Consider the following 27,727-nt stretch of genomic DNA (forward strand, 5'->3'; position numbering starts at 1 on the left):
GGGGGGCGGAGGCCCCTCCTGTGCTCGAAAGGCCACCTCGGGGGCTGGGCAGCCTCCTCTGCCCCCTAACCCCCACCGTGACCCGGGGACTCTGGCTGGGAGACAAGGGCGTGGCAAGGTCCAGGGCACTGTTGTGTGCTCTGTGGCCAGAGGAAGCCCCAGATGTCACGCTCCTCTTCCTCAGGTTCCCACAAGCACCGGGCCCCCAGGGAGCAGCCCAGGGAAAGCAGAGGTGAAGCTGGAGCTGGCCTTTGAATACCTGATGAGCAAGGATCGTCTGCAGTGGGTAACCATCACCAGCCCCCAGGTAAGGCCAGGTGTCAGCCTGCCTCCCTCCCTGCAGAGCTCCCTCTAGCCTGGGGTGGGGGTGGGGACACTAATTTTGGATGTGGGCTGCTCACAGAGTTTGGAGGTGGTCAGGGCTCGGTTCTGGGGCTGGTGGTGTTCAAAATCTTTATTAGTGACCTGGATGAGGGACTGGGTTGCACCCTCAGCAAGTTTGCAGATGACACAAAACTAGGGGGAGAGGTAGATACGTTGGAGGATAGAGAGAGAATCCAGAGCGACCTGGATAAATTGGAGGACTGGGCCAAAAGAAATCTGATGCGCTTCAACAAGGAGAAGTGTAGAGTCCTGCACCTGGGGCGGAAGAATCCCAAACATTGTTATAGGCTGGGGACCGACTGGCTCAGCAGCAGTACGATGGAAAGGGACCTAGGGGTTATGGTGGATGACAGGCTGGATATGAGTAAACAGTGTGCCCTTGTAGCCAAGAAGGCTGACGGCATACTGGGGTGCATTAGGAGGAGCATTTCAAGCCGATCTAGAGAAGTGGTTGTTCTCCTCTATTGGGCACTGGTGCGGCCCCATCTGGAATATTGTGTCCAGTTTTGGGGCCCCCAGGATAAAAAGGATGTGGATTTGCTGGGGCAGGTTCAGCGAAGGGCAACAAAAATGATAAAGGGTCTGGAGCACAAGACCTATGAGGATAGACTGAGGGATTTGGGCTTGTTTAGTTTACAGAACAGAAGACTTAGATGTGATTTAAGAGCAGCCTTCAGCTTCCTGAAGGGGAGCTCTAAAAAGGAGGGTGAGAAACTGTTCTCAGTGGTGTCAGATGGCAGAACAAGGAGCAATGGTCTGAAGTTGAAGAGGGAGAGGTGTAGGTTGGATATTAGGAGAAACTACTTCACCAGGCGGGTGGTGAAGCACTGGAATGCGTTGCCTAGAGAGGTGGTGGATTCTCCATCCCTTGAGGTTTTTAAGTCCCGGCTGGACAAGGTCCTGGCTGGGATGACTTAGTGGGGGTTGATCCTGCTTGAAGCAGTGGGCTGGACTCGATGACCTCCTGAGGTCCCTTCCAGCCCTGGGAGTCTGTGATTCTAAGGGCTGCACTCTGCCGCGTAACTGGAGGAAATGCAGGGTCTGGGATGGAGGCTGGGCGCAGACGAGAGCCTGAGGTGGGGGGTTGGGGTGCTGGAGGGGTGTGGTGTCAGAGGGAGTTTGGGTGACGGAGGGGTTATAACCTGGGCAGAGGTGCGGCGTGGGGCGCGAGAGGATTCTAAGCAGGACGAGGGCGCAGGACTGGGGGTGGCTGTGATCTGGGTGGAGGGTGCAGGCTCTGGGAGAGGTATGGGTGGGTTGAAGCAGAGGTGAAGTGGGTTGGGGCTGTGACCTGGGGCAGGTTGGGGGAAGGGAGGAGGCACTCACCCTAGGCTGCTCCTGGCCAGCAGCACCCTTGGGCAGGCTCCCTACCTGCTGTGTGCCCACATACAGCTGCTGGGGCCATGTGCATCTCTGTGCTGTGCACCCCGGGAGGCAGGATGGCTCAGGCAGCTCCCACAGGTCCCCACAGTTGGCTGCTTTGAGTGGCATGTGGGGTGTGGCAGGCAGGGAGCCTGCCTGAGGGCCTGGCCGGTCCCCACGTGGCCTGCAGGGCACACTTTGCCCATCCCATCCCTGTTGTGTGGTTTCCACTGTTCTCCTGGCCGCTCCCAGAGCTGTGGGGCAGGGGGGCCATGCTCTGGGGGCTGCCTGGGGCTAGCTGGGACATGTGCCCTCTCCCCCAGGCCATCATGCTGAGCATCTGCCTGCAGTCCATGGTGGATGAGCTGATGGTGAAGAAATCTGGCGGCAGCATCCGCAAGGTGAGGGGGCAGCTGGGGAGGAGGCGAATTTGTCCCTGTTGTCCTCCTCTGGGCAGCCCCTCGGTGCCCCGGCCTGACTGAGTCACACCTGGCGAGAAGGGCTGGGTCAGTGCTGCCTGTTGCCTTGCTGAGCTGCTCTGCTCTTTCCCTAGATGTTCCGCAGGCGTGCAAACGGGGCCCTGCGGCGCTCGGACAGCCAGCAAGCTGTGAAGTCCCCGCCCCTGCTGGTAAGTGCAGCCCCCCAGCCCTGCCGCCAGCAAGCTGTGAAACACCCCCCCCGCCCCCCGGCCAGTAAGTGCAGCCCCCCAGCCCTGCCGCCAGCAAGCTGTGAAACACCCCCCCCCGGCCAGTAAGTGCAACCCCCCAGCCCTGCCGCCAGCAAGCTGTGAAACACCCCCCCCCGCCCCCCGGCCAGTAAGTGCAGCCCCCCAGCCCTGCTGCCAGCAAGCTGTGAAACACCTCCCCCCCCCCCACTCCCCCGGCCGGTAAATGCAACCCCCCAGCCCTGCCGCCAGCAAGCTGTGAAACACCCCCCCCCCCGCCCCAGCCAGTAAGTGCAACCCCCCAGCCCTGCCGCCAGCAAGCTGTGAAACACCCCCTCACACCCCCCCCGGCCAGTAAGTGCAGCCCCCCAGCCCTGCCGCCAGCAAGCTGTGAAACACCCCCTCACCGCCCCCCCGCCCCCCGGCCAGTAAGTGCAACCCCCCAGCCCTGCCGCCAGCAAGCTGTGAAACACCCCCCCCCGCCCCCCGGCCAGTAAGTGCAGCCCCCCAGCCCTGCTGCCAGCAAGCTGTGAAACACCTCCCCCCCCCCCCACTCCCCCGGCCGGTAAATGCAACCCCCCAGCCCTGCCGCCAGCAAGCTGTGAAACACCCGCCCCCCGCCCCAGCCAGTAAGTGCAACCCCCCAGCCCTGCCGCCAGCAAGCTGTGAAACACCCCCTCACACCCCCCCCGGCCAGTAAGTGCAGCCCCCCAGCCCTGCCGCCAGCAAGCTGTGAACCCGCCCCCCCCAGACCGGTAAGTGCAGCCCCCCAGCCCCGCCGCCAGCAAGCTGTGAACCCCCCGCACCCCCAGACCGGTAAGTGCAGCCCCCCAGCCCTGCCACCAGCAAGCTGTGGAAACCGCCCCCCCAAACCGGTAAGTGCAGCCCCCCAGCCCTGCTGCCAGCAAGCTGTGGAAACCGCCCCCCACCAAGCTGGTAAGTGCAGCCCCCCCAGCCCTGCCGCCAGCAAGCTGTGAACCCCCCTCCCCCCCCAAGCTGGTAAGTGCAGCCCCCCCAGCCCTGCCGCCAGCAAGCTGTGAAACACCCCCCTCCACCCCCCACTCCCCCGGCCAGTAAATGCAACCCCCCAGCCCTGCCACCAGCAAGCTGTGAAACACCCCCCCGGCCGGTAAGTGCAACCCCCCAGCCCTGCCGCCAGCAAGCTGTGAAACACCCCCCTCCCCACCCCCCCGGCCAGTAAATGCAACCCCCCAGCCCTGCTGCCAGCAAGCTGTGAAACACACCACCCCCAGCCAGTAAGTGCAACCCCCCAGCCCTGCCGCCAGCAAGCTGTGAAACACCCCCCCGGCCGGTAAGTGCAACCCCCCAGCCCTGCCTCCAGCAAGCTGTGAAACACCCCCCTCCCCACCCCCCCAGCCAGTAAGTGCAACCCCCCAGCCCTGCCGCCAGCAAGCTGTGAAACACCCCCCCGGCCGGTAAGTGCAACCCCCCAGCCCTGCCTCCAGCAAGCTGTGAAACACGCCCCACTTCCCCCCCCCCCCCCCCGGCCAGTAAGTGCAACCCCCCAGCCCTGCCTCCAGCAAGCTGTGAAACACCCCCCCGGCCGGTAAGTGCAACCCCCCAGCCCTGCCTCCAGCAAGCTGTGAAACACGCCCCCGGCCGGTAAGTGCAACCCCCCAGCCCTGCCTCCAGCAAGCTGTGAACCCCCCTCCGCCCCAAACTGGTAAGTGCAGCCCCCCAGCCCTGCCGCCAGCAAGCTGTGAACCGCCCCCAAACCGGTAAGTGCAGCCCCCCAGCCCTGCCGCCAGCAAGCTGTGGAAACCGCCCCCCCAAACCGGTAAGTGCAGCCCCCCAGCCCTGCCGCCAGCAAGCTGTGGAAACCGCCCCCGCACCCCCAAGCTGGTAAGTGCAACCCCCCCCAGCCCTGCCGCCAGCAAGCTGTGGAAACCGCCCCCGCACCCCCAAGCTGGTAAGTGCAGCCCCCCCCAGCCCCGCTGCCAGCAAGCTGTGAAGCTCCCTCCCTCCCCAAGCCGCTAAGTGCAGCCCCCCAGCCCTGCCGCCAGCAAGCTGTGGAAACCGCCCCCCCAAACCGCTAAGTGCAGCCCCCCAGCCCCGCCGCCAGCAAGCTGTGGAAACCGCCCCCCCCCCAAGCCGGTAAGTGCAGCCCCCCCCAGCCCCGCTGCCAGCAAGCTGTGGAAACCGCCCCCCCCCGCCCAAACCGGTAAGTGCAGCCCCCCAGCCCCGCCGCCAGCAAGCTGTGGAAACCGCCCCCCCGCAAGCCGGTAAGTGCAGCCCTCCAGCCCTGCCGCCAGCAAGCTGTGAACCCCCCTCCCCCCCAAAGCGGTAAGTGCAGCCCCCCAGCCCTGCCGCCAGCAAGCTGTGGAAACCGCCCCCCCCCCCAAACCGGTAAGTGCAGCCCCCCAGCCCTGCCGCCAGCAAGCTGTGAACCCCCCCAGCCCCGCTGCCAGCAAGCTGTGGAAACCGCCCCCCCCCCCCCCAAACCGGTAAGTGCAGCCCCCCAGCCCTGCTGCCAGCAAGCTGTGAACCCCCCCAGCCCCGCCGCCAGCAAGCTGTGGAAACCGCCCCCGCACCCCCAAGCTGGTAAGTGCAGCCCCCCCCAGCCCCGCTGCCAGCAAGCTGTGAAGCTCCCTCCCTCCCCAAGCCGCTAAGTGCAGTCCCCCAGCCCTGCCGCCAGCAAGCTGTGGAAACCGCCCCCCCAAACCGCTAAGTGCAGCCCCCCAGCCCCGCCGCCAGCAAGCTGTGGAAACCGCCCCCCCCCCCCAAGCCGGTAAGTGCAGCCCCCCCCAGCCCCGCTGCCAGCAAGCTGTGGAAACCGCCCCCCCCCGCCCAAACCGGTAAGTGCAGCCCCCCAGCCCCGCCGCCAGCAAGCTGTGGAAACCGCCCCCCCGCAAGCCGGTAAGTGCAGCCCTCCAGCCCTGCCGCCAGCAAGCTGTGAACCCCCCTCCCCCCCAAAGCGGTAAGTGCAGCCCCCCAGCCCTGCCGCCAGCAAGCTGTGGAAACCGCCCCCCCCCCCCCAAACCGGTAAGTGCAGCCCCCCAGCCCTGCCGCCAGCAAGCTGTGAACCCCCCCAGCCCCGCTGCCAGCAAGCTGTGGAAACCGCCCCCCCCCCCCCAAACCGGTAAGTGCAGCCCCCCAGCCCTGCTGCCAGCAAGCTGTGAACCCCCCCAGCCCCGCCGCCAGCAAGCTGTGGAAACCGCCCCCCCCCAAGCTGGTAAGTGCAGCCCCCCAGCCCTGCCGCCAGCAAGCTGTGAACCCCCCCACAGATACACGCAGCCCCGCCCCCCCCTCGTCCGGCCTGCCGGCTCTGACCCTGTCCCTCTCTGCAGGACTCGCCTGACGCCAGCAGGGAGCCTGTGCTCAAGCTCTCGGTGAGTGACTCGCCCCACATGTGGCTGGGGGTCCTGCCGTGGGGTGGGCGCATGGGTCTAAACTTGCCCTCCCTCCCTGCAGAGCAAGCTCACCTCTGTCAGCCTGCGGGGGATCGGCCACGCCGGCTCTGCCAGCGAGCCGGGTGCCAGTGGCTTCCACGGCAACTACGCTTTCGAAGGCATCGGGGATGAGGACCTGTAGCTGCTCCAGCCCCCTCGCGCCGCCGGCACTGGCCAGCGGCTCCAGCGTGGCTCTGGGGAAAGTCCGATGCGCCTCTGCTGAGCTACCAGCTGCCTGCCCTGCCACTGCCTTGGGGGGAGCCGCCTGCCTGCTGCTGCCGTCACCTTCCGGGGGGGCAGCTCCTGCCCTGTTCAGCCCAGGGCCTCCGGAGCCCATCTCGGGGGGGAGGGGCAAGGTGAGAGCCAGCACTGCAGGCACCCCTGGGGATCTGTGGGGTGCAGGCTGGGGCTGCTCCCCTCTTCCATACATGCCAACGAGCAGTCAGGACAACGGCTGGCGTCCAGCGCCGGCTGCAGGCTGGTGCTGTGCCTGCGCCTCTAAGCCGCAGCGCTGTTCACGGAGGGGCGGTGCCTCGGGGGACCTTAACGCTGTTTACACGCTGCAGTGATTAAAGCAGATCAGGACTGGTAACCGGGCTGGTACCTGGGCTGTTTGTAGCCAGCCCTCGCGGGGAGGGGGAGGGGGAGGGGGGTGCATGTGGCAGCCCTGTGCCCATAACTGCAGCTGGGCCCCTGGCACCACCCAGCTACATACCCACTTCTGGCTGTACTGCCAGCCTGCTCCTACCTGGCCTCCCTGGGGCACCCTGGCTCCCCAGCCCCCGAACAGCAGGTTGCCCCTCAACCCCACTCAGCTCTGAGGCCTGCCTCGTGCCAAGCCCTGTGCTGGCGCAGGGCATGCAGACAGGTGCTCCATTGCCTGCCCCGGGCTGCAAGGGCCACACCCCCAGCTGTTCTGGGTGAGCCCAAGCAATGCAGCAGACGAGGCAGCTGGGGGCAGCAGGGCATACAAAGGGCAGCCCCACCCCTGTGCAGGGTGGCTGCTGCCCATGGTCACAGAGGCTGGCGAGGGACAGACAGGAGAGAGTGCAGGTCTGGCAGTACAGCTTGCAGCAGCCCCGTGCAGTGAGGCCAGTTACCCAACAGGACTGTTTAATGCTTTTATATGCAATATAAATTACACAGCCTTGCGGTGCACCCTGGGACTCTGGGGTGGGGGGCAGGGGCCAGGCCTGGGGGGCCATGGGGCAGGTCTGTCTTGGCAGAGCTATGCCCCCAACCCTTCTGGCTTCCTAGTCCCTGAAACCCTACTGCCAAGCTGGGGCTGATCCAGGCAGATCTGCTCCAAGGACCAGATGTGTATGGCTGGGGGCAGTGGCTGGTGCCTCCCCGCCCACAGCAGCAGCTACACCCCATGTGCCGCCTTCCTGGGCCCAGTAACCTGGATGATGCTTGGCCTGAGCCCCAACTGAAGGAGGGCGTCACCCACAGCCCTCTAGTCCCTGCTGGGAGCTCAGCCTGAGGCAACCCCAATGAGAGGAGGGGGCTGTCGTCCATGTCCTATGCACAGCTGGGGCAAGGCGCGTCTGGCCCAGCCAGGGAACCAGGCAGCACTGGGCTGCTCCCCTTAGGCAGGGGAAGGCCTCAGGGGCCTGGAACCCTCCTGAGCCTGCTGGGGGCAGCGCTCACGGCCCAAGGCTGGGGCTAAGCTGTGCCTGGTGGTGGTAGGGGTGGGGGCAATGAACCCCCAGCACTGCTGGGCCCTGCTGCACGCCCTGTGGTGGTCTCAGGCCCTAGGGCAGGGAGGCCCCTGGAGGAGGCAGAGCCACGCGGGCGCTGGCAGGCTGGGGGCCGGACCAGGCCTCGAGGGCAGGGCCATGGACCTTCTGGTGGCGCTTGTAGTTGTCCCAGTGCCCGGTGGTGTAGGGGCAGTGGCGGCAGCCGAAGGGCTTCTCGCCGGTGTGGCGCAGCATGTGGCGCTTGAGGTTCATGCTCTGGTTGCAGCGGTAGCTGCACAGGCCGCAGCGGAAGGGCTTGTCGCCCGAGTGGATGCGGCCGTGGCGCTTGAGGTTGGCCAGGTTGCCGCAGGCGTAGTCACACAGCTGGCACTTGTAGGGCCGCTCCCCGGTGTGCACGCGCTGGTGCCGTTTGAGGTTGTCCAGGTGGGCGGAGGCGTACGGGCAGAGGGGGCAGGCAAAGGGCTTCTCACCACTGTGCGTCTTCATGTGGCGGGCCAGGTGGTTGGGGTAGTGCGTGGCGAAGGCGCACAGGCGGCAGGCGAACCCCTTGGCACCGCTCTCGGGGGGGCTGGCGCCTGGCTCGGCGCTCAGCACGGCCAGGCTGCAGCGGCTGCAGAGCTGTTCGGCCAGGCCGTCGTCCAGCACCAGCCCGCACGTATGGCAGGTGAAGGGGAAGAGCAGCTCGGGCAGGTCGTCGGCTTCGTCGCCCTGCAGCTGGGCGCAGCCGGGGAGGAGGGGGCTGCCCGTGCTGCTCACGTGCAGGCTCAGCTCCGGCAGCAGCGGCGGCTCTGCAGGACAGAGTAGAGTGTGCGCGGTGAGCCATGGCCAGTGACCCCTCCCGTCACCTGCAGAGCCAACCGGCGGGGGGGGCAGCCCCCTGCCCCAGGCCCAACATGCCCCGTTGCTCTAGCCGCTGGCCATGGCAAGCGCCGGCGTGTTTCTCGGAAGGCAACGCACCAGTCTCTACCTCGCGTGAGCGCTGGGGGGCAGGACTGGTCCCAGAGGGAGCCTGACCTGACCACATGATTGGGGCCCAGCATGGGGGGAGTGGGCTGGCCTCACAGGCCAGGTAACCACCCGAGCACCTGGGCCTCCATCCCTGGGACAACTCGACCCATCAGAGCAGGAGCTGCTCCCACAGCCTCGCTGGAGGCGGGTGACCATGCAAGCTGCTGGAGCGGCTAGGGCTCTGCACCCCCAGGCCCCTTACCTTGGGCCTCGCCCTGGGAGCACGGCCCCTCCTCGGCCTGCCGATGGCTCAGCAGGTGGCGCTTGAGGTTGCGGCTCTGGTTGCAGCGGTAGTTGCAGGAACTGCACCGGAAGGGCTTGTCCTGGCTGTGGATGCGCTCGTGGCGCCGCAGGTTGCCCAGGCTGCTGCAGGCGAAGCTGCAGGCCTGGCAGCGGTAGGGCCGCTCGCCTGTGTGCGTGCGCTTGTGCCGCGTCAGGTTCACCAGCTGGGCTGAGGCATAGTTGCAGTGGGAGCACTTGAAAGGCTTCTCGCCATTGTGGGTCTTCATGTGGCGCTTGAGGTGGCTGGAGTAGTGGGAGGCAAAGGGGCAGAGCTGACAGGAGTAGACCACGCGCTGGGCCTGGCCCTGCTCGGCGCCTGCACAGCGCGGGCAGCTCTGGCCCAGGGGCCCAGCCAGCGGCAGGCCACACTGATGGCAAGCAGGGACTGGAGGGCCAGGCTCCCTCCCCTCCTCTGGGTCGCTCTCCACACTCAGCTGCTGGTAGCTGGAGGCGCAGTCGTCGTCGCTCAGTGAGCAGGGCGGGATTGAGATCTTCCCCACCAGGGAGGCCACTGCGAGGAGAGGCGGGAGAGGGAAGCAGTCAGCCTGGGAGCCAGACAAGGCCAAGCACCCCCACAACCCCGTCAGCCATTAGTGGGGCCGCTCTGTGCCAGGCTGGCCCCGACTGTTCCGAGGGAAGGAGCAGAACCAGGCTGCTGTGCAGCGTTCCCCTGGCCGGCCCCACAGGCCGTGCCCACCCCGAGCACCCAGCTGTGCCCCTATGCAGCCTGGCTCTAACACCTGCGGCTGGAGCCGGCCTGCCCTGCCCTCCGCCCCTGCCAGCAGGGCTGCCTCTCAACTTCGGTGGGTGACCCCCTGCGTCTTACACACTGAGGAGTAAAATGCCACTTGGCGCTCTCCAGCCCTGCCATGAATTGCACGACCTCGCTCCTGCCCGCCCTTCTCCAGCTGGGAGCTTTCCTATGCCCTCCTCATTTCTCTGCTGCACCTCTTCCAATGCCAAAATCTTTGGGGGCCGGGGGGGGCAGCCTGACTCGCAGGGTAGGGTACTGCAGATTGGCAGAGGGGCAAAGAGATCGTGTGTAGCTTATCTGTCCCTTTCCTAAGGTGGCCTGAGTGTCTGAGCTTTCTAGCGGGTGTGTTCAGACAGTGATCCCCAGGGACTCCCCGCTCCCTCACCTGAGTGGTAACAGCTAATTTAGAGCCCATCTAGTGCTACATATGCTTGGGATTGTGTGTTCCCATGGGCATTACTTTGCATTTATCACCACTGAATTTCATCTGCCATTTTGTTGCCCAGTCCCCCCGTTCCTGGGAGCTCCCCTGCAGCTCTGTGCAAAGAGGAATGTACAGCAAAAGTGGACCCTTGATTCGAGTAGTGAGGGTGGGGAGATCGACTGATTATCTCAGGTGTTTGTACACCAATGCCAGAAGCCTGAGTAACAAGCAGGAGGAATTAGAAGCCCTGGCTCAGTTATGACTTGATTGGAATAACAGAGACTTGGTGGGATGACTCGCATGACTGGAGCGCTGCCACGAAAGGGTATAAACTGGTCAGGAAGAACAGGCAAGGGAGAAAGGAGGAGGGGTTGCACTGTATGTAAGAGAGCACGATGATTGCTTGGAACTCCAGTACACAGGAGGGAGAACAGCCTGTTGAGAATGTATGGATCAAGCTTAGTGGTGTAGGCAGCACTGGAGATGTGGTGGTTGGTGTCTGCTACAGGCCGCCAAATCAGGATCATGAGGTAGATGAAGCTTTTTTTGGACAACTGAGAAAAGCTTCCGGATCGCGGGCTCTCGTTATCGTGGGGGACTTCAATTACCCTGACATCTGTTGGGAGACCAATATGGCGGTACACAAGCAGTCCAGGAAATTTCTGGAGAATGTTGGGGATCACTTCTTGGTACAAGTGCTGAAAGAGCGACCAGAGGTCATGCGCGGCTCAACCTGCTGCTTACAAAAAGGGAGGAACTAATAGGGAAGGTAGAGGTGGGGGACAACCTGGGAAGCACTGATCATGAGATGGCAGACTTCAGGATTCCGACCAAAGGAAGGAAAGACAGCAGCAAGTTACACACCTTGAACTTCATAAAAGCAGACTTTAACTCCTTCAGGAACCTGATGGGCAGAATCCCCTGGGATGCTACCATGAAGGGAAAAGGAGTCCACGAAAACTGGCAGTATTTTAAGGAAGCCCTATTCAAAGCGCAGAAAGCAACTGTCCCGATGCACAGCAAGAGAAGTAAATATGGTAGGAGACCAGACTGGCTTAATGAGGAAATCCTTGGAAAACTTAGGCACAAAAAGGGAGCTTACAAAAAGTGGAAACTGGGACAGATGTCTAGGGAGGAGTATAAACGTATAGTTTGAGAATGTAGGGCAGTTATCAGGAAGGCGAAAGCGCAACTGGAATTGCGATTTGCAAGGAATGCGAACGATAACAAGAAAAGCTTCTACAGGCATGTTACCAAGAAGAAGGTGATCACAGAGGGCGTAGGAGATAACCCAGTGACAGATAATGTAGGGAAAGCTGAAGTACTTAATGCTTTCTTTGCCTCTGTCTTCATGGACAAGGACAGCTTCCGGACTAATGAGATAAGTGATGCATTGTGGGATGAAGGTGGACAGCCTTTGGTGGGGAAAGAACAGGTTAGGAGCTATCTAAGAAGGCTAAATGTACATAAATCGATGGGCCCGGACCTAATTCATCCTAGGGTTCTGAAGGAGTTGGCATATGTCATTGACGAGCCCTTGGCCATTATCTTTGAAAAATTGTGGAGATCGGGAGAGATCCCAGATGATTGGAAAAAGGCAAATGTAGTGCCCATCTTTAAAAAAGGGAAGGAGGATGATCCAGGGAACTACAGGCTGGTCAGTCTTACATCAGTCCCTAGAAAAATCATGGAGGAGCGCCTCAAGGAAGTCATTTTGAGGAGGGGAGAGTGATCAGGAATAGTCAGCCTGGATTCATGAAGGGCAAGTCGTGCCTGACCAATCTGATTAGTTTCTACGATGAGATAACTGGCTCTGTGGATAGGGGAAAATCAATGGATGTGATTTATCTGGACTTTAGCACAGCTTTTGATACGGTCTCCCACAATATTCTTGTCAGCAAGTTAAAGGAATGTGGATTGGATAAATGGACGGTGAGATGGATAGAAAGCTGGCTAGACGGTCGGGCCCAGAGGGTAGTGATCAATGGCTCGATGTGGGGATGGCGGTCAGTTTCCAGTGGAGTGCCCCAAGGTTCGGTTCTGGGTCCTGTTCTGTTCAACATATTTATCAATGACCTGGATGAGGGGTTGGATTGCACCCTCAGCAAGTTTGCGGATGACACTAAGCTGGGGGAGAGGTAGATACGCTGGAGGGTAGGGACAGGGTCCAGACTGACTTAGACAAACTGGAAGACTGGGCCCCAAGAACTCTGATGAGGTTCAATAAGGACAAGGGTGGAGTCCTGCACTTGGGCTGGAAGAATCCCAAGCATTGTTACAGGCTGGGGTCCGACTGGCTCAGTAGCAGTTATGCAGAAAAGGACCTGGGAGTTGTAGTGGACGAGAAGCTGGACATGAGTCAACAGTGTGCCGCTGTAGCCAAGAAAGCTAATGGCATATTAGGTTGCATCGAGGAGCGTTGCCAGTAGATCCAGAGAAGGGATTGTTCCTCTGCATTGGGCTGTGGTGAGGCCGCAGCTGGAGTACTGTGTCCAGTTCTGGGCTCCCATTTATAGGAAGGATGTGGAGACACTGGTGAGGGCCCAGCAGAGGGTGACCAAAATAATTCGGGGGCTGGAGTATATGACTTATGAAGAAAGGTTGAGGGAATTGGGACTGTTTAGTCTGCAGAAGAGAAGACTGAGGGGGGACTTGATAACAACCTTCAACTTACTGAAGGGAGGTTGCAAAGAGGCTGGAGAGAGGCTGCTCACAGTGGTCATGGATGGCAGAACACAGAACAATGGTCTCAAGTTGCGGTTGGGAAGGTCCAGGTTAGGAAAGACTTTTTCACTCGGAGGGTGGTGAAGCACGGGAATGGTCTGTCCAGGGGAGTAGTGGAGTCTCCATCCCTGGAGGTGTTTAAGTCTCACCTTGACAAAGCACTGGCTGGGCTGATCTAATGGGTTTGGTCCTGCCTAGGGCAGGGGGCTGCACTCAATGGCTTTTTTTAGGTCTCTTGCAGCTCTACTGTTCTATGATACAAACTACTCGAGGTTGTTAGAATCAGCCATGCCACCTCAGCACGTACCCCTTTCCCAGCTCAGCGAGGGCTGTCACACAGCACTGGCCCTAGTACAGGCACCCCCACCCATGAGTGCCTCCCCCTTTGGCAATTATAGACCGATGAGTCTAACATCAGTACCAGGCAAATTAGTAGAAACAATAGTAAAGAATAAAATTGCAAGGCATGTAGAAGAGCATGAATTGTTGGGCAAAAGTCAGTGTGGTTTCTGCAGAGGGAAGTCGTGTCTAACTAATCTATTAGAATTCTTTGAAGGGGTTAATAAACATGCGGACAAGGGGCACCCAGTGGATATAATATACCTAGATTTCCAGAAAGCCTTTGACACGGTCCCACACCAAAGGCTTTTATGTAAATTAGGCGGTCATGGGATAGGAGGAAAGATCCTTTCATGGATCGGGAATTGGTTAAAAGACAGAAAACAAAGGGTTGGAATAAATGGTAAATTTTCACAATGGAGGAGGGTAACTAGTGGTGTTCCCCAGGGGTCAGTCCTGGGACCGATCCTGTTCAACTTGTTCATCAATGATCTAGAAAATGAGGTAAGCAGTGAGGTGGCAAAGTTTGCAGATGACACCAAGTTGTTCAGGACAGTCAAAAGCAAAAGGGATTGTGAAGAACTACAAAAAGATCTCAGCAAACTGAGTGATTGGGCAGCAAAATGGCAAATGAAATTTAATGTGGGTAAGTGTAAGGTAATGCACATTGGCAAAAATAACCCAAATTACACGTACAACATGATGGGGTCAAATTTAGCTATGACAGATCAGGAAAGGGATCTTGGAGTTATAGTGGATAGTTCTCTGAAGACATCCACGTAGTGTGCAGCGGCAGTTAGTAAGGCAAATAGGATGTTAGGAATTATTAAAAAAGGGATCGATAATAAGACAAAAGATATCATACTTCCCCTATATAAAACTATGGTACGCCCACATCTTGAGTACTGCATGCAGATGTGGTCTCCTCACCTCAAAAAAGATATGTTGGCGTTAGAAAAGGGCAACAAAGATGATTAGGGGTTTGGAACGGGTCCCATGTGGGGAGAGGCTAGAGAGACTGGCACTTTGGAAAAGAGGTGATTGAGGGGCGATATGATAGAGGTATATAAAATCATGAATGGTGTGGAGAAAGTGAATATAATTTACCTTTTCCCATAATACAAGAACTAGGGGACACCAAATGAAATTGATGGGTAGTAGGTTCAAAACTAATAAAAGGAAATTTTTCTTCACACAGCGCACAGTCAACCTGTGGAACTCCTTGCCGGAGGAGGCTGTGAAGGCCAGGACTCTAATAGGGTTTAAAAAAGAGCACGATAAATTTTTGCAGGTTAGGTCCATAAATGGCTATTAGCCAGGGGTAAAGTATGGTGCCCTGGCCTTCAGAACAAGGGCAGGAGATGGATGGCAGGAGATAAATCACTTGATCATTGTCTTCTGTTCTCCTTCTCTGGAGCACCTGGCCTTGGCCACCGTCGGCAGACAGGATACTGGGCTGGATGGACCTTTGGTCTGACCCAGTATGGCCATTCTTATGTTCTTATGACTCAGGTAGCAAGTGAATGTGTTCCTACCGAATGTGCCTGTCTAGGCAGGACCTCCACTCCATGAAACTGCAGGGAGACCCCAAAGTTTGCCCTGAGGGCAAGGTATTCACCTCTCCAAGGGGAGTTTCTGTGAGCAGCCATTAAGTCAGGCTGAGCAGGGGCAAGGGGGCTGTGCCTTCATACTGAGTGCCCACAGGAGGGTCACCCCTTGGCAAGGGCCCAGCTCTGGCAAGGCTCAAAGGCTCAGGGCCTTGCACCCTCATTCAGCTACCCCTGCTCCTGCTCCCCCCTGCTCATTCAGCACATGGGTCAATGTGCATCACCCCACCACTTCCTACAGCCCTCAGTCCTGCTCAATCCCAGTTGCCCCCTGTGCTCCACTGTCTGTCCCCCCTGCCCTGTGTCTCCCGGGCTCATCAAGGAACATGGTAAGTTCCTGCACCAGGGGTCCCTCACTGGTGCTGACCCAAGCTGGTCAGGGACGGAGCTGCTTGTGGTGGTGTCTTGGGAGTATGCTTAGCCCCTGCCTTCCTCCCACACAGTCTGCTGCATCACACCTTTTGCCTGCCCCAGGCTGCTGCGGTACCAGAACCGAGAGCAGGTGGCTCTGGGCTGCAGGAGTGAGCCACAGCAAGGGAGGACAGTGCCCGGCCTGTGAAGCCAGGGGAGGACGCACATGGCAGGGACAGACAGTGGAGAACTTGGGGTGACTGGGATGCAGACAGGCTGGGGCGGGCCAGACTTTGGCAGGGGCACAGGAGCTAGTGGGGTGACAAGCACTGAGTGAGAGTGGAGTGGGATGGCAGAAACACATGGGAATGGTGGGGGGGGGGGGGCAAGCAGAGGGGGACAGATAAGGGGAGGCTGAATGAGGGTGCAAGGTCCTGTGGACAGGGCAGCTGGGCCTGATTAGCAGACGCTGGGGTCAGCCAAGGGTCTGCATGGGAGAGGTGCCCCCTCTTCCACACAGGCCCCCCCCCCAAAAAAAAAAACAAAAAAACCCTGTTCCATATTTCCTCCACCCACACCCAGCAACCTTCCAGAGTCATGGCCAGGCTCCCCTCGCCCTCAGCTCCTGTCACCCGACTCCCACAGGCCTTTGCACTTGGGAGATATGTGGGACACATGTCGCACTAGAGTTTAAATGAGGTATTCAGAGGTTTCCATTAATCTGCTTAAAAAGAAAGCTGGCAAAGAACACATCCTGAATCTTCTGAGTGGTCTGGATCGGCAGCCATGCTGCTGAGAGGTATTTTGAACTAAAACCAACGTAACTGAAATGGACATGATTAGACTTACTTCAATAAACATGCAGAATTTTGAGATACTTCATGCAGAACTGCTGGTGTTTTGGCACAGGACCCCCACCCCCAGTTAGTCCCTGACCAACTGGGACTGAAGGCCAGGGGATAGATGACCTGGTCACTGGTCCCCAGGGAATGGGCAGAACAAGGCAGGTAGCACTGGCTGCTATCAGGTGACAGGCTATCATGCTACATGGACCATTGCTCTGCCCCCGGCTTCCATTCCCACCATCCCGTCCTACATCCCGGCTGGAGTTCTGCAGTTCCACTCTGACCTGGTTCATACGCTGCTCCTGCTCTTCGCCCCAGCTCAGAACTGGGACTGCCTCTTCACCTTCCCTGACCACTTCGCAGCCTTGGGTAGCGGTGGCCTCCTGAAGCCAGATCTCAGCTTGGTTTCCATGACCGGCTCCTTCGGCACGTCCTCCGGGGGACCCCCTTTCTTTTCTGTGGGACGCCACAGGGCTCTGTCCTTGCTCCCTGTCTCCTCTGCCTTACAGTTTACCTCTGGTTAAGCTCATCTGCAAACAGGGTGAGCTGCCATCGCCATGCCAACGACTCTCAGCTCTACCTGTACACCACACCTGGCTGCTTCTACCGCACTTCCGCCTTGGCCCATCCCATATGCCGGGGCAGCAGGAGGGTTTGGGTGCTCCTGCAAACTCACCACCCTCCTCTGCCATGAGTCTTACAGAAGCTGAGCGAAGGCTAGTCTGGTGGTGGGCTGAACCCACTGCACTGCCCTCACCGTCACCCTGCTCCCCTTGTCAGCTCTGCTGTCCGTGCCCGCTGCTTGTCTTGGGCAGCCAGCTCCTTGGCACAGGGTGCTCCGGTTGTGCAGCACCTAGCAGAGCGTCAGCCTGCCCCATGGCCAGGCTCTGAAGCACAGCGGGCCCCTGAATGAAGGGGGGCTGCATGGACAAATGACAAAGTGGGCAGAGGTCTAACACTTCGAGCCATCAGAACTGTTTGCTGCACTGGGCTGGTTAATCCCATCAAAGCCCAACCCCACATCTAGGGTCAGGCACGTGTCCTGCAGAGGACTTGGCTCCCGACTCTGACCCGCATGGACTATGCGCTCTCTGCAGGATGCACCAGTGGAACCACCCCATGGGCTGCAGTGCATTCTGGGCCTGGGCCATCGTTAGGTCAGACCCTGGCGGACGTGTACGTGCTTGGCTCTAGGGCTGCCGGAGTTGTGTGCCAGAGGCAAGCCCATGGGGTTCAGCCTGACCTGCAGCCTGAGGCAGGAGCTCAGGATGCAGGGTAACGATGGCACTTTCCAATCTCCGAGCTCTGCAAGAGCCCGGCATGCTCCGTGACCCTGCAGGAACAGCCCGTGTGCTGCAGGGAGCTATGCACCAGGGAAAAGGAGCATGCTGGAGAACACTGGCCCACTTGCACAGCTCTAGGGCCCTGCCCAGAGGAGACTGACGGGAGCTCTGTGGCAGCACAGGCCTCGGCATGACCAGCTCGGGAGAACCCTGCCAAGGCTTCTGCACTGATGGTATGGCAGGCTCAGCCCTCCTGCCGGTGCCATGCAGCCAGGCTCTCTCCTACCACACGCACGGGGAGCCTGGATAGCACTGGGGAATGACAAGCTGAGCCTCGGATCCAGCCAGGCTCCCCATTAAGAGCACACGGCTGCATGCTCAGGTGGAGACGGAGCAATGGGCAGGGTCAGTGGTCAGACTGACATGCAGCGCAAGCCCCACTGCACGTCCACGCAGCCTCTGCAGGGCTAACCAGTACAAACCTTTGTAGCATCATTTCACTCTGCCCCAAAGACCTCCACAAGCTCTGCAGAGGTCAGGGCCACTGTCCTCTCTATGGACAGGGACAGGGACAGGGAGGCACTGAGCACAGGACTTGTAGCAGGTCAGCAACAGTGTCGAGAAGAGAAGACAACAGCCTGTCTACCGGCCCCCTGCCCTAGTCACAGCGACACAATCTCCCAGGGCACTGGCCTAAACGAGGTCTGCACAGACCTTCACCATTGGGCCAACGAAGACTCGTCCACCAGCATTACTCTGCTGCCTGGAGCTCAGAGATCTCAGACCACTGCAACCATCTGGGGCTACCAGCTTCACAACAGGCCAGAGACCCTCCCCGGGGACTCCTGCATCAAGCCCAGAACCACTACCTGAGCCAGAGCAGATCAACAACCAGAGTGCCCAGTCTTGTAACGTCTCCCAGGGCTGGAGAACTTACCACAGCCCAGGCAGGCGTGCCAGGGTTCACCCCATCTCTTGCAAACACCTGCGCCTCATTTCCAGTCCAAACTTCCCTGGTCTCAGCTGCCAGGTGCTGGCTTCCCACTGCCGTTGTCTGCTAGACTAAGGAGCTGTCTGCGAGCAGAATCTCTTCCCCAGGCAGCTCCCTCCAGATCACACTCTCGTCACTTTCCCTGTCCCTTTGTTGAGCTCAGTACACTGAGCTCAGGTGTACTGAGCTCTTTAGTCTCACTACAAAGCAGGTTCTCCAGATCTCAGATCACTCTCGTGGCCCTTCCTAGAACCCTTTCTCATCCCTCCACCTCCAGCTTGCCGCATGGATGCTGCGCCCAGGGCTGGTTTCAGTAACACGACACACAGGCAACGCCGTCCGTCTGCCGAGACCTCCAAGGAGCACTTTTAGCCTTTTCCCTGCAGCCAGGGCCTTGGGAATGGACACATTCCAGCAGGGCCCACAAGACCTTTCCTGAGTCCCTGCTTTCCAGGGCAGCTCCTCTGCCTGTGCGCAGGACAATGTTCTCGCCAGGGCTGTGCAAGACCCTGCCTTTGACAGCGTTCCCCACAGAGCCTGTTGAAACTGAAGGATCCCACGGGTGCCTGCCAGGATTTTCTGTGTGACGCATGAACTTCACTTAACGCACACGTTAAAGGTGTAGCTAGGCGCTGCAGCCCGAAGAGTCAGGAATCTGCCTGCCACCCACAGGTTTATACAGCCACACATGGCACCAGCTCAACAGCTCCAGCTGCCCTCGCTGGGTCTCTCCTTTCTGCACCAGAACCCTGCTTTGAAGAGAGGTGGAGGTGGGGGGAGAGGAGGCCTGTCTGAGAGGACGACTTGGCACAGGTCACATTCCCATGATCCCTTCTGGAATTCTGCTCCTTAGCTAGGCCCCCGCAGCGCAAAAGCTTTGTCCTGGCTCTACTGCACCATTGGCTGTGGACTCCGACCCTGCACTGGCCCCGAACAGCACAGCCCTTGGGACAGCTCAGAGGTAAATCTAGTCTGTGAAGTGCCTCGTGCTTGACCTGTTGAAAATACAGAGCGGGAACGTCCTGGACCCCTGACTGCCCCCAGGCATGCACATGGCCGTGGTCTGCATGCACTCAGCACACAGGAAACGTGGCAGCTGTCTGCTATTTGTTTATCCTCCTAAATCACTACATGAGCCCCTGCCTCATCCACCATATCCCATCCAAACACAGGCTGACTAAGCACCTCCTGGGCCCATCTGCTGTGCTTATTCCCGGGGCCCTGGATCTCAGCCAGTCTTCCTTTACCGAGAGGGTTCCAAGGCTGGATGGCTTCTGCTGGCTTTTCTGCACTGATCTGCTGGACTTCCATGGGGCTGACCCTGGGTCACCGCACAAGCGCAGCAAACACATGCTAGGGGAGAAAACCTCCCAAGGTCACTGCCTGCCCCCACCTGGCAGAAAGAGAACTCAGATCTTCAAGGTCTGTCCCTTCTGGGGCTGCTCCTCCAGTATGCTCCCAGCTTAGCTACTGGACTCCACATGACCTGCAGCAGCCCTGTCTAGTGAACTCTCCACCTGGCGTGCGGAAGAAGGCAAGGCCCTGCAGTCTCACCTGACCCTCTCCCTCGTTACGGGCCATCACAACTTATGGGCATGGTGACTGGAGGGGTCTCGTTTCTTGGCTTCATCAAGGCTCTCTCATGGTCTCTCTCTCTCTGGACTTGCTTTTGCGTTTTACATGGACAAACACAGACCCTGCTGGAGAGCAGGCAGCTCAGCTCAACCCCACCCAACCCACTTCATAGAGAAGCAAGCAGGTCTGCCTTGGGCACTGCCTGGCTCAGAAGGCACCATCACAGAGCCTCTGCACAGAGGTCGGCTGGGAGGTGCTTGTCCAACAGGACCTGCTCATCCCCACCGGCGTGGGACCCCCACCCCAGTTCCACATGCCACCAGTGCCCAGGGATGGGAGCTGGCCTGACTTAGGAAAGCAGAGCGTGGGGGGGTCTGACACCCCCATTCAACTCCCAGCTGCCTTGGCATGTGTCAGCCCTGCCTCCCCATTGGTCTGAGGTTACACCTGGGCAGCAGGAAAGCAGATACAATTCAGTGCAGCCAAGGGAGGGTGAGCCACATGCTCCCCTCAGCCTCTCCCCATCCTAAACCTCTGAGGGGTGCTGGGTCCTGCAGGCAGTGCTCCCTACGGTCGCTGGCAGCTCGGGACAAAGCTTCACAACTGCAGCTGCCCCAGAGCCCGAGCAGCAGTCACTGGCAAGCGCAGGCAGAGGCTTCTCAGTCATAAGAGCAGCCACACCGGGTCAGACAAGAGGATCACCAGCCTTCCAGGGCAGGCCAGTTGGCCACTCCTGAGCGCAGGCCCTGCACTGGGCTCTGCCAGAGAGCAGCTGTCGCTCAGATCCAAAAAAGGAACTTTCACCACAGGCCTCCAGGGTCCCTCTGGAAAACACATGCAACCCCCGGACAAACCTTCTGAGTCCTTCTCAAAGCCCATGAGCCTGTCGCTGCTGTCCTCAAACTCCAGGTCCTGTTCCAGCAGCAGGCCCCTCTGCAGCACCAGGCCCCTGCCCGCCTCCTCCAGAGGGTCTTCAGTGTCCACTGCAACACACGGAGCGCCAGCCCGTTACTGCTGGGGCACAAGGAAACGTGCTACCACAGGCAAAGACTTGAGCACCCAGCTCTCCTCCTTGCTGCTGCGCAAGCATGGAATGGGTGTCACCACGAGCAACCGGCAGCCAGGGCTGGGCCCAGCCACGGCTTCTGCAGCGTGTCCAGGGAGAGTCCGCCACGTGCTACCAGCTGCCTGTGAAATGCTCTCCTGGTCTCCCCATTGTGCAACACAGGGCATGCGTAGCCATCACTCCCAAAGCCCCTGCTCACGCCTCCATGGCCCAGGCGCTAGGCAACACTGGGGCAAGCTGGGGTCTCAGCAACACACACCCAGGCGCTTCCCTTTCCCTGCGGCAGGGACTGTGCTCCGCTTCTGCGGGAAGAACAAACTAGAGCCATGCTGATTACAGAAGCGCATAGAGCCCTGAGGGAGGAGCCAGAAGCCCAGCCAGGCCCACAGGACGGAGCACACCAGTGCCCAAAGGCCACTCTTTGGGCAGAAGCCACGCAATGGTCACCACTCGCTGCCACCACGGGCCAGGTGGTTGCAACAGGATGGGACACCCGCAAGCGCTGTCCCCACGCCTCTGCAGGGAAGCGGGCGGCTCAGGCGACAGGATTAGCTTTCATTTTGCCAGGTGTTGTCAGTGCAGCGAAGGGCAGCGCGAGCGCAGCACGGCGGTAAGGGAGCGAACGTGCCAGCTTGTTTGAACCGCCGAATGTGAAACTCTTGCCACGCTGCACAGCAAGTGGACCTGCTCCAATGCCAGCCGCCTCAGAGCTGCGCCAGCAGTTCAGCCTTCGCCCGCTCACTCCTACGGCGCTGGCGGGGAATGGAGACCCAGAGCAACTCACCCAAGGCCACAAAGGGAGGCTGTGGCAGAGCACAGTCTGGCTCCCAACACAGAACCAGCCCTCTCAAGTCGTGCTGCAGTCAGACCTTGGGCTCTGCTGTTCCCACACATTTTCCTAGCCAGCTCTGTCCTAAAGGCCTCCCAGGGGGAAAGACGCCAGGGCCACCCTCTGCATGCAGGAGGGACAAGAACGGTGCCCTCACAGGGCCTCGTGGCCAGCAACCGCAACCTCCAAGACCCAGTCCCTGCAGTGCCTGCCCCCCTGCCCTGTGACCAGCAACCCCCCGTGACCCACCCCCTGTAGTACCCCCGCCCTGTGACCGGCAACCCCCCCTGTGACCCACCCCGTGTACTGCCCCTCCGCCCTGACCAGCAACCCCCCCGTGACCCAGCCCCTGTAGTGCCCCCCTGCCCTGTGACCAGCAACGCCCCCATGACCCACCCCGTGTACTGCCCCTCCGCCCTGCGACCAGCAACCCCCCCGTGACCTACCCCCAGTAGTGACCCCCCGCCCTGCGACCAGCAACCCCCCCGTGACCCACCCCGTGTACTGCCCCTCCGCCCTGCGACCAGCAACCCCCCCGTGATCCACCCCCTGTACTGCCCCCCTGCCCTGTGACCAGCAACCCCCCCGTGACCCACCCCCAGTAGTGACCCCCCGTCCTGCGACCAGCAACCCCCCCTGTGACCCACCCCGTGTACTGCCCCTCCGCCCTGACCAGCAACCCCCCCGTGACCCAGCCCCTGTAGTGCCCCCCTGCCCTGTGACCAGCAACGCCCCCATGACCCACCCCGTGTACTGCCCCTCCGCCCTGCGACCAGCAACCCCCCCGTGACCCACCCCGTGTACTGCCCCTCCGCCCTGACCAGCAACGCCCCCGTGACCTACCCCCAGTAGTGACCCCCCGTCCTGCGACCAGCAACCCCCCCGTGATCCACCCCCTGTAGTGCCCCTCCGCCCTGTGACCAGCAACCCCCCCGTGACCCACCCCGTGTACTGCCCCTCCACCCTGCGACCAGCAACCCCCCCTTGACCCAGCCCCTGTAGTGCCCCCCTGCCCTGTGACCAGCAATGCTCCCCGTGACCCACCCCGTGTAGTGATGTGATGGAGTGGGGGGGGTGCATGTGTGAGTCAGGCTGGATGTCTGAGGCAAGCAGCAGCTCCCAGTGGCTAAGGATGACCCTGGGGCTACAACCGGCAGGTAACACCTCTGCCTGAACAAAGAGCAGGGAGGAGCTGAGCTGAGCTGAGTTTTGAATCGGGGGTGGCAGTTAGAGGCTAGGAAAAGGGAGAGCTGGGAGGCAGCCAGCCTGAGGAGGGGGGAAGCTACACCCCAGAGGGGCACCCCTCGGGGTCTTCTCCCCAGGACAGGTTGGAAGGACTGTCTCTGGCTTCTGTGCTGTCGCTTCTGTGAGAAACTGGACATCTGTTGCCTAATAAACCTTCTGTTGTACCTGCTGAGTGAGAGTCACTCCTGCCAGCGGACGGGGTGCAGTGCAGGGGGACCCCTGAACCCCATCACACCCTCCGCCCTGCGACCGGCAACCCCCCGTGACCCGCCCCCTGTACTGCCCCCCCGCCCTGCGACCGGCAACCCCCCCATGACCCACCCCGCGTACTGCCCCCCTGCCCTGTGACCGGCAAACCCCCCCCCCCCCGTGACCCACCCCATGTACTGCCCCCCCGCCCTGCGACCAGCAACCCCCCCCCGTGACCCACCCCGTGTACTGCCCCTCCGCCCTGCGACCGGCAACCCCCCCGTGACCCACCCCCTGTAGTGCCCCCGCGACCGGCAACCCCCCCCCCGTGACCCACCCCCAGTAGTGCCCCCCCCCCCTGTGACCCACCCCGTGTACTGCCCCCCCGCCCTGCGACCAGGAACCCCCCCCCGTGACCCACCCCGTGTACTGCCCCCCTGCCCTGTGACCGGCAACCCCCCCCGTGACCCACCCTGTGTACTGCCCCCCCGCCCTGCGACCGGCAACGCCCCCCGTGACCCACCCTGTGTACTGCCCCCCCGCCCTGCGACCGGCAACGCCCCCCGTGACCCACCCCGTGTACTGCCCCTGGCTCTGTAACCGGCAACCCCCCGTGACCCACCCCCTGCACTGCCCCCCCGCTCTGTGACCGGCAACCCCCCGTGACCCCGCCCCTGTACTGCCCCCCCGCCCTGCGACCGGCAACCCCCCGTGACCCAGCCCCTGTACTGCCCCCCCGCCCTGCAACCGGCAACCCCCCGTGACCCAGCCCCTGTACTGCCCCCCGCCCTGCGACCGGCAACCCCCCGTGACCCCGCCCCTGTACTGCCCCCCCCTGCCCTGCGACCGGCAACCCCCCTTGACCCACCCCCTGCACTGCCCCCCCGCCCTGCGACCGGCAACCCCCCCGTGACCCACCCCTGCACTGCCCCCCCGCCCTGCGACCGGCAACCCCCCCGTGACCCACCCCTGCACTGCCCCCCGCTCTGTAACCGGCAACCCCCCGTGACCCCGCCCCTGCACTGCCCCCCCGCCCTGCGACCGGCAACCCCCCGTGACCCCGCCCCTGCACTGCCCCCCCGCCCTGCGACCGGCAACCCCCCCGTGACCCCGCCCCCTGCACTGCCCCCCCGCCCTGCGACCGGCAACCCCCCCGTGACCCGCCCCCTGCACTGCCCCCCCGCCCTGCGACCGGCAACCCCCCCGTGACCCGCCCCCTGCACTGCTCCCCCGCCCTGCGACCGGCAACCCCCCCGTGACCCCGCCCCCTGCACTGCTCCCCCGCCCTGCGACCGGCAACCCCCCCGTGACCCCGCCCCCTGCACTGCCCCCCCGCCCTGCGACCGGCAACCCCCCCGTGACCCCGCCCCCTGCACTGCTCCCCCGCCCTGCGACCGGCAACCCCCCGTGACCCCGCCCCCTGCACTGCTCCCCCGCCCTGCGACCGGCAACCCCCCGTGACCCACCCCTGCACTGCCCCCCCGCCCTGCGACCGGCAACCCCCCCGTGACCCACCCCCTGTACTGCCCCCCCGCCCTGCGACCGGCAACCCCCCCGTGACCCGCCCCCTGAACTGCCCCCCCGCCCTGCGACCGGCAACACCCCCGTGACCCCGCCCCCTGCACTGCTCCCCCGCCCTGCGACCGGCAACCCCCCGTGACCCCGTCCCCTGTACTGCTCCCCCGCCCTGCGACCGGCAACCCCCCGTGACCCCGCCCCCTGCACTGCTCCCCCGCCCTGCGACCGGCAACCCCCCGTGACCCACCCCTGCACTGCCCCCCCGCCCTGCGACCGGCAACCCCCCCGTGACCCACCCCCTGTACTGCCCCCCCGCCCTGCGACCGGCAACCCCCCCGTGACCCACCCCCTGTACTGCCCCCCCGCCCTGCGACCGGCAACCCCCCGTGACCCACCCCTGCACTGCCCCCCCGCCCTGCGACCGGCAACCCCCCCGTGACCCACCCCCTGCACTGCCCCCCCCCTCTGTGACCGGCAACCCCCCCGTGACCCGCCCCCTGCACTGCCCCCCCGCTCTGTGACCGGCAACCCCCCGTGACCCGCCCCCTGCACTGCCCCCCGCCCTGCGACCGGCAACCCCCCCGTGACCCACCCCCTGCACTGCCCCCCCGCCCTGCGACCGGCAACCCCCGCCGTGACCCACCCCTGCACTGCCCCCCCGCCCTGCGACCGGCAACCCCCCGTGACCCACCCCCTGCACTGCCCCCCGCCCTGCGACCGGCAACCCCCCGTGACCCACCCCCTGCACTGCCCCCCCGCCCTGCGACCGGCAACCCCCCCCGTGACCCACCCCCTGCACTCCCCCCCCAGCCCTGCGACCGGCAACCCCCCCGTGACCCCGCCCCTGTACTGCCCCCCCGCCCTGCGACCGGCAACCCCCCGTGACCCCGCCCCCTGCACTGCCCCCCCGCCCTGCGACCGGCAACCCCCCCGTGACCCCGCCCCTGTACTGCCCCCCCGCCCTGCGACCGGCAACCCCCCCGTGACCCCGCCCCCTGCACTGCCCCCCCGCCCTGCGACCGGCAACCCCCCCGTGACCCACCCCTGCACTGCCCCCCCGCCCTGCGACCGGCAACCCCCCCGTGACCCACCCCTGCACTGCCCCCCCGCCCTGCGACCGGCAACCCCCCGTGACCCCGCCCCCTGCACTGCCCCCCCGCCCTGCGACCGGCAACCCCCCCGTGACCCGCCCCCTGTACTGCCCCCCCGCCCTGCGACCGGCAACCCCCCCGTGACCCCGCCCCCTGTACTGCCCCCCCGCCCTGCGACCGGCAACCCCCCGTGACCCACCCCCTGTACTGCCCCCCCAGCCCTGCGACCGGCAACCCCCCGTGACCCACCCCCTGCACTGCCCCCCCACCCTGCGACCGGCAACCCCCCCGTGACCCCGCCCCCTGTACTGCCCCCCCGCCCTGCGACCGGCAACCCCCCCGTGACCCACCCCCTGCACTGCCCCCCAGCCCTGCGACCGGCAACCCCCCGTGACCCACCCCCTGCACTGCCCCCCCGCCCTGCGACCGGCAACCCCCCCGTGACCCCGCCCCCTGCACTGCTCCCCCGCTCTGCGACCGGCAACCCCCCGTGACCCGCCCCCTGCACTGCCCCCCGCCCTGCGACCGGCAACCCCCCGTGACCCACCCCCTGCACTGCCCCCCCAGCCCTGCGACCGGCAACCCCCCGTGACCCACCCCCTGCACTGCCCCCCCGCCCTGCGACCGGCAACCCCCCCGTGACCCACCCCCTGCACTGCCCCCCCAGCCCTGCGACCGGCAACCCCCCGTGACCCACCCCCTGCACTGCCCCCCGCCCTGCGACCGGCAACCCCCCCGTGACCCACCCCCTGCACTGCCCCCCGCCCTGCGACCGGCAACCCCCCCGTGACCCCGCCCCCTGTACTGCCCCCCGCCCTGCGACCGGCAACCCCCCCGTGACCCCGCCCCTGCACTGCCCCCCCGCCCTGCGACCGGCAACCCCCCCGTGACCCCGCCCCTGCACTGCCCCCCCGCCCTGCGACCGGCAACCCCCCGTGACCCACCCCCTGCACTGCCCCCCCGCCCTGCGACCGGCAACCCCCCCGTGACCCCGCCCCCTGTACTGCCCCCCCGCCCTGCGACCGGCAACCCCCCGTGACCCACCCCCTGCACTGCCCCCCCGCCCTGCGACCGGCAACCCCCCGTGACCCACCCCCTGTACTGCCCCCCCAGCCCTGCGACCGGCAACCCCCCGTGACCCACCCCCTGCACTGCCCCCCCGCCCTGCGACCGGCAACCCCCCCGTGACCCCGCCCCCTGTACTGCCCCCCAGCCCTGCGACCGGCAACCCCCCGTGACCCACCCCCTGCACTGCCCCCCCGCCCTGCGACCGGCAACCCCCCCGTGACCCCGCCCCCTGCACTGCTCCCCCGCTCTGTGACCGGCAACCCCCCGTGACCCGCCCCCTGCACTGCCCCCCGCCCTGCGACCGGCAACCCCCCGTGACCCACCCCCTGCACTGCCCCCCCAGCCCTGCGACCGGCAACCCCCCGTGACCCACCCCCTGCACTGCCCCCCCGCCCTGCGACCGGCAACCCCCCCGTGACCCCGCCCCTGCACTGCCCCCCCGCCCTGCGACCGGCAACCCCCCGTGACCCACCCCCTGCACTGCCCCCCGCCCTGCGACCGGCAACCCCCCCGTGACCCCGCCCCTGCACTGCCCCCCCGCCCTGCGACCGGCAACCCCCCCGTGACCCCGCCCCTGCACTGCCCCCCCGCCCTGCGACCGGCAACCCCCCGTGACCCACCCCCTGCACTGCCCCCCCGCCCTGCGACCGGCAACCCCCCCGTGACCCCGCCCCTGCACTGCCCCCCCGCCCTGCGACCGGCAACCCCCCCGTGACCCCGCCCCTGCACTGCCCCCCCGCCCTGCGACCGGCAACCCCCCCGTGACCCCGCCCCCTGTACTGCCCCCCCGCCCTACGACCGGCAACCCCCCGTGACCCACCCCCTGCACTGCCCCCCCGCTCTGCGACCCCGCCCTTATAGCGCCCTCCCCACCCCGTGACCCCCGCGTGACCCCGCCCCTGTAGCGCTCCCACCTTTCACGGGCTGCGGGTGTCGCTGCTTCCGCCGGGGCATCGTGTTCGGCTCCAGCCCGGCGCCGGCTCCGCGCCGCTCATGGGCTCCGGGCGGCCGGTTCCGA

At 63.4% G+C, this 27,727-nt stretch overlaps 2 protein-coding genes across 5 annotated transcripts in view; one reads left to right on the plus strand and one right to left on the minus strand.

Moving 5' to 3' along the window:
* The window catches only part of SNX17 (sorting nexin 17), a 54,430-nt gene extending 48,002 nt beyond the window's left edge, over nt 1-6,428 (plus strand). For both annotated transcript variants that reach the window (XM_074991595.1, XM_074991596.1), the window contains 5 exons: nt 185-307; nt 2,070-2,147; nt 2,300-2,374; nt 5,719-5,760; nt 5,843-6,428. In XM_074991595.1, the coding sequence (XP_074847696.1) occupies nt 185-307; nt 2,070-2,147; nt 2,300-2,374; nt 5,719-5,760; nt 5,843-5,962 (438 nt within the window). In that variant the 3' untranslated portion in view covers nt 5,963-6,428. The remainder of the gene's footprint in view (nt 1-184; nt 308-2,069; nt 2,148-2,299; nt 2,375-5,718; nt 5,761-5,842) is intronic.
* Nucleotides 6,429-6,928: 500 nt separating this feature from the next.
* On the minus strand, nt 6,929-27,727 carry ZNF513 (zinc finger protein 513). 3 transcript variants are annotated; one of them, XM_074991593.1, is made up of 4 exons: nt 27,624-27,727; nt 20,558-20,714; nt 8,731-9,321; nt 6,929-8,308 (listed from the first exon to the last, which is right to left on the minus strand). In XM_074991593.1, exons 2-4 carry the CDS (start codon nt 20,580-20,582, stop codon nt 7,575-7,577), a joined length of 1,350 nt encoding a protein of 449 aa, XP_074847694.1. In that variant the 5' UTR covers nt 20,583-20,714; nt 27,624-27,727; the 3' UTR covers nt 6,929-7,574. The 3 variants fall into 3 exon arrangements, with proteins under 3 accessions (XP_074847694.1, XP_074847693.1, XP_074847695.1); XM_074991592.1 differs by having other exon boundaries at nt 20,558-20,686; nt 27,624-27,722; XM_074991594.1 differs by having other exon boundaries at nt 20,558-20,717; nt 27,624-27,698.

This window comes from Carettochelys insculpta, chromosome 3 (assembly GCF_033958435.1).
Source record: "Carettochelys insculpta isolate YL-2023 chromosome 3, ASM3395843v1, whole genome shotgun sequence".
Taxonomy (NCBI): Eukaryota; Metazoa; Chordata; order Testudines; family Carettochelyidae; genus Carettochelys; species Carettochelys insculpta.

What these genes read in the sequence shown, in the direction of transcription:
- ZNF513 (XM_074991592.1), bottom strand. Translation starts at nt 27,663, where the DNA reads ATGCCCCGGCGGAAGCAGCGACACCCGCAGCCCGTGAAAG. An exon ending in CTTTGAGAAGGACTCAGAAG is followed by an intron (nt 9,322 to 20,557) that starts GTTTGTCCGGGG and finishes CTCTCCTCGCAG; the next exon opens with TGGCCTCCCTGGTGGGGAAG. An exon ending in CTCCCAGGGCGAGGCCCAAG is followed by an intron (nt 8,309 to 8,730) that starts GTAAGGGGCCTG and finishes TCTGTCCTGCAG; the next exon opens with AGCCGCCGCTGCTGCCGGAG.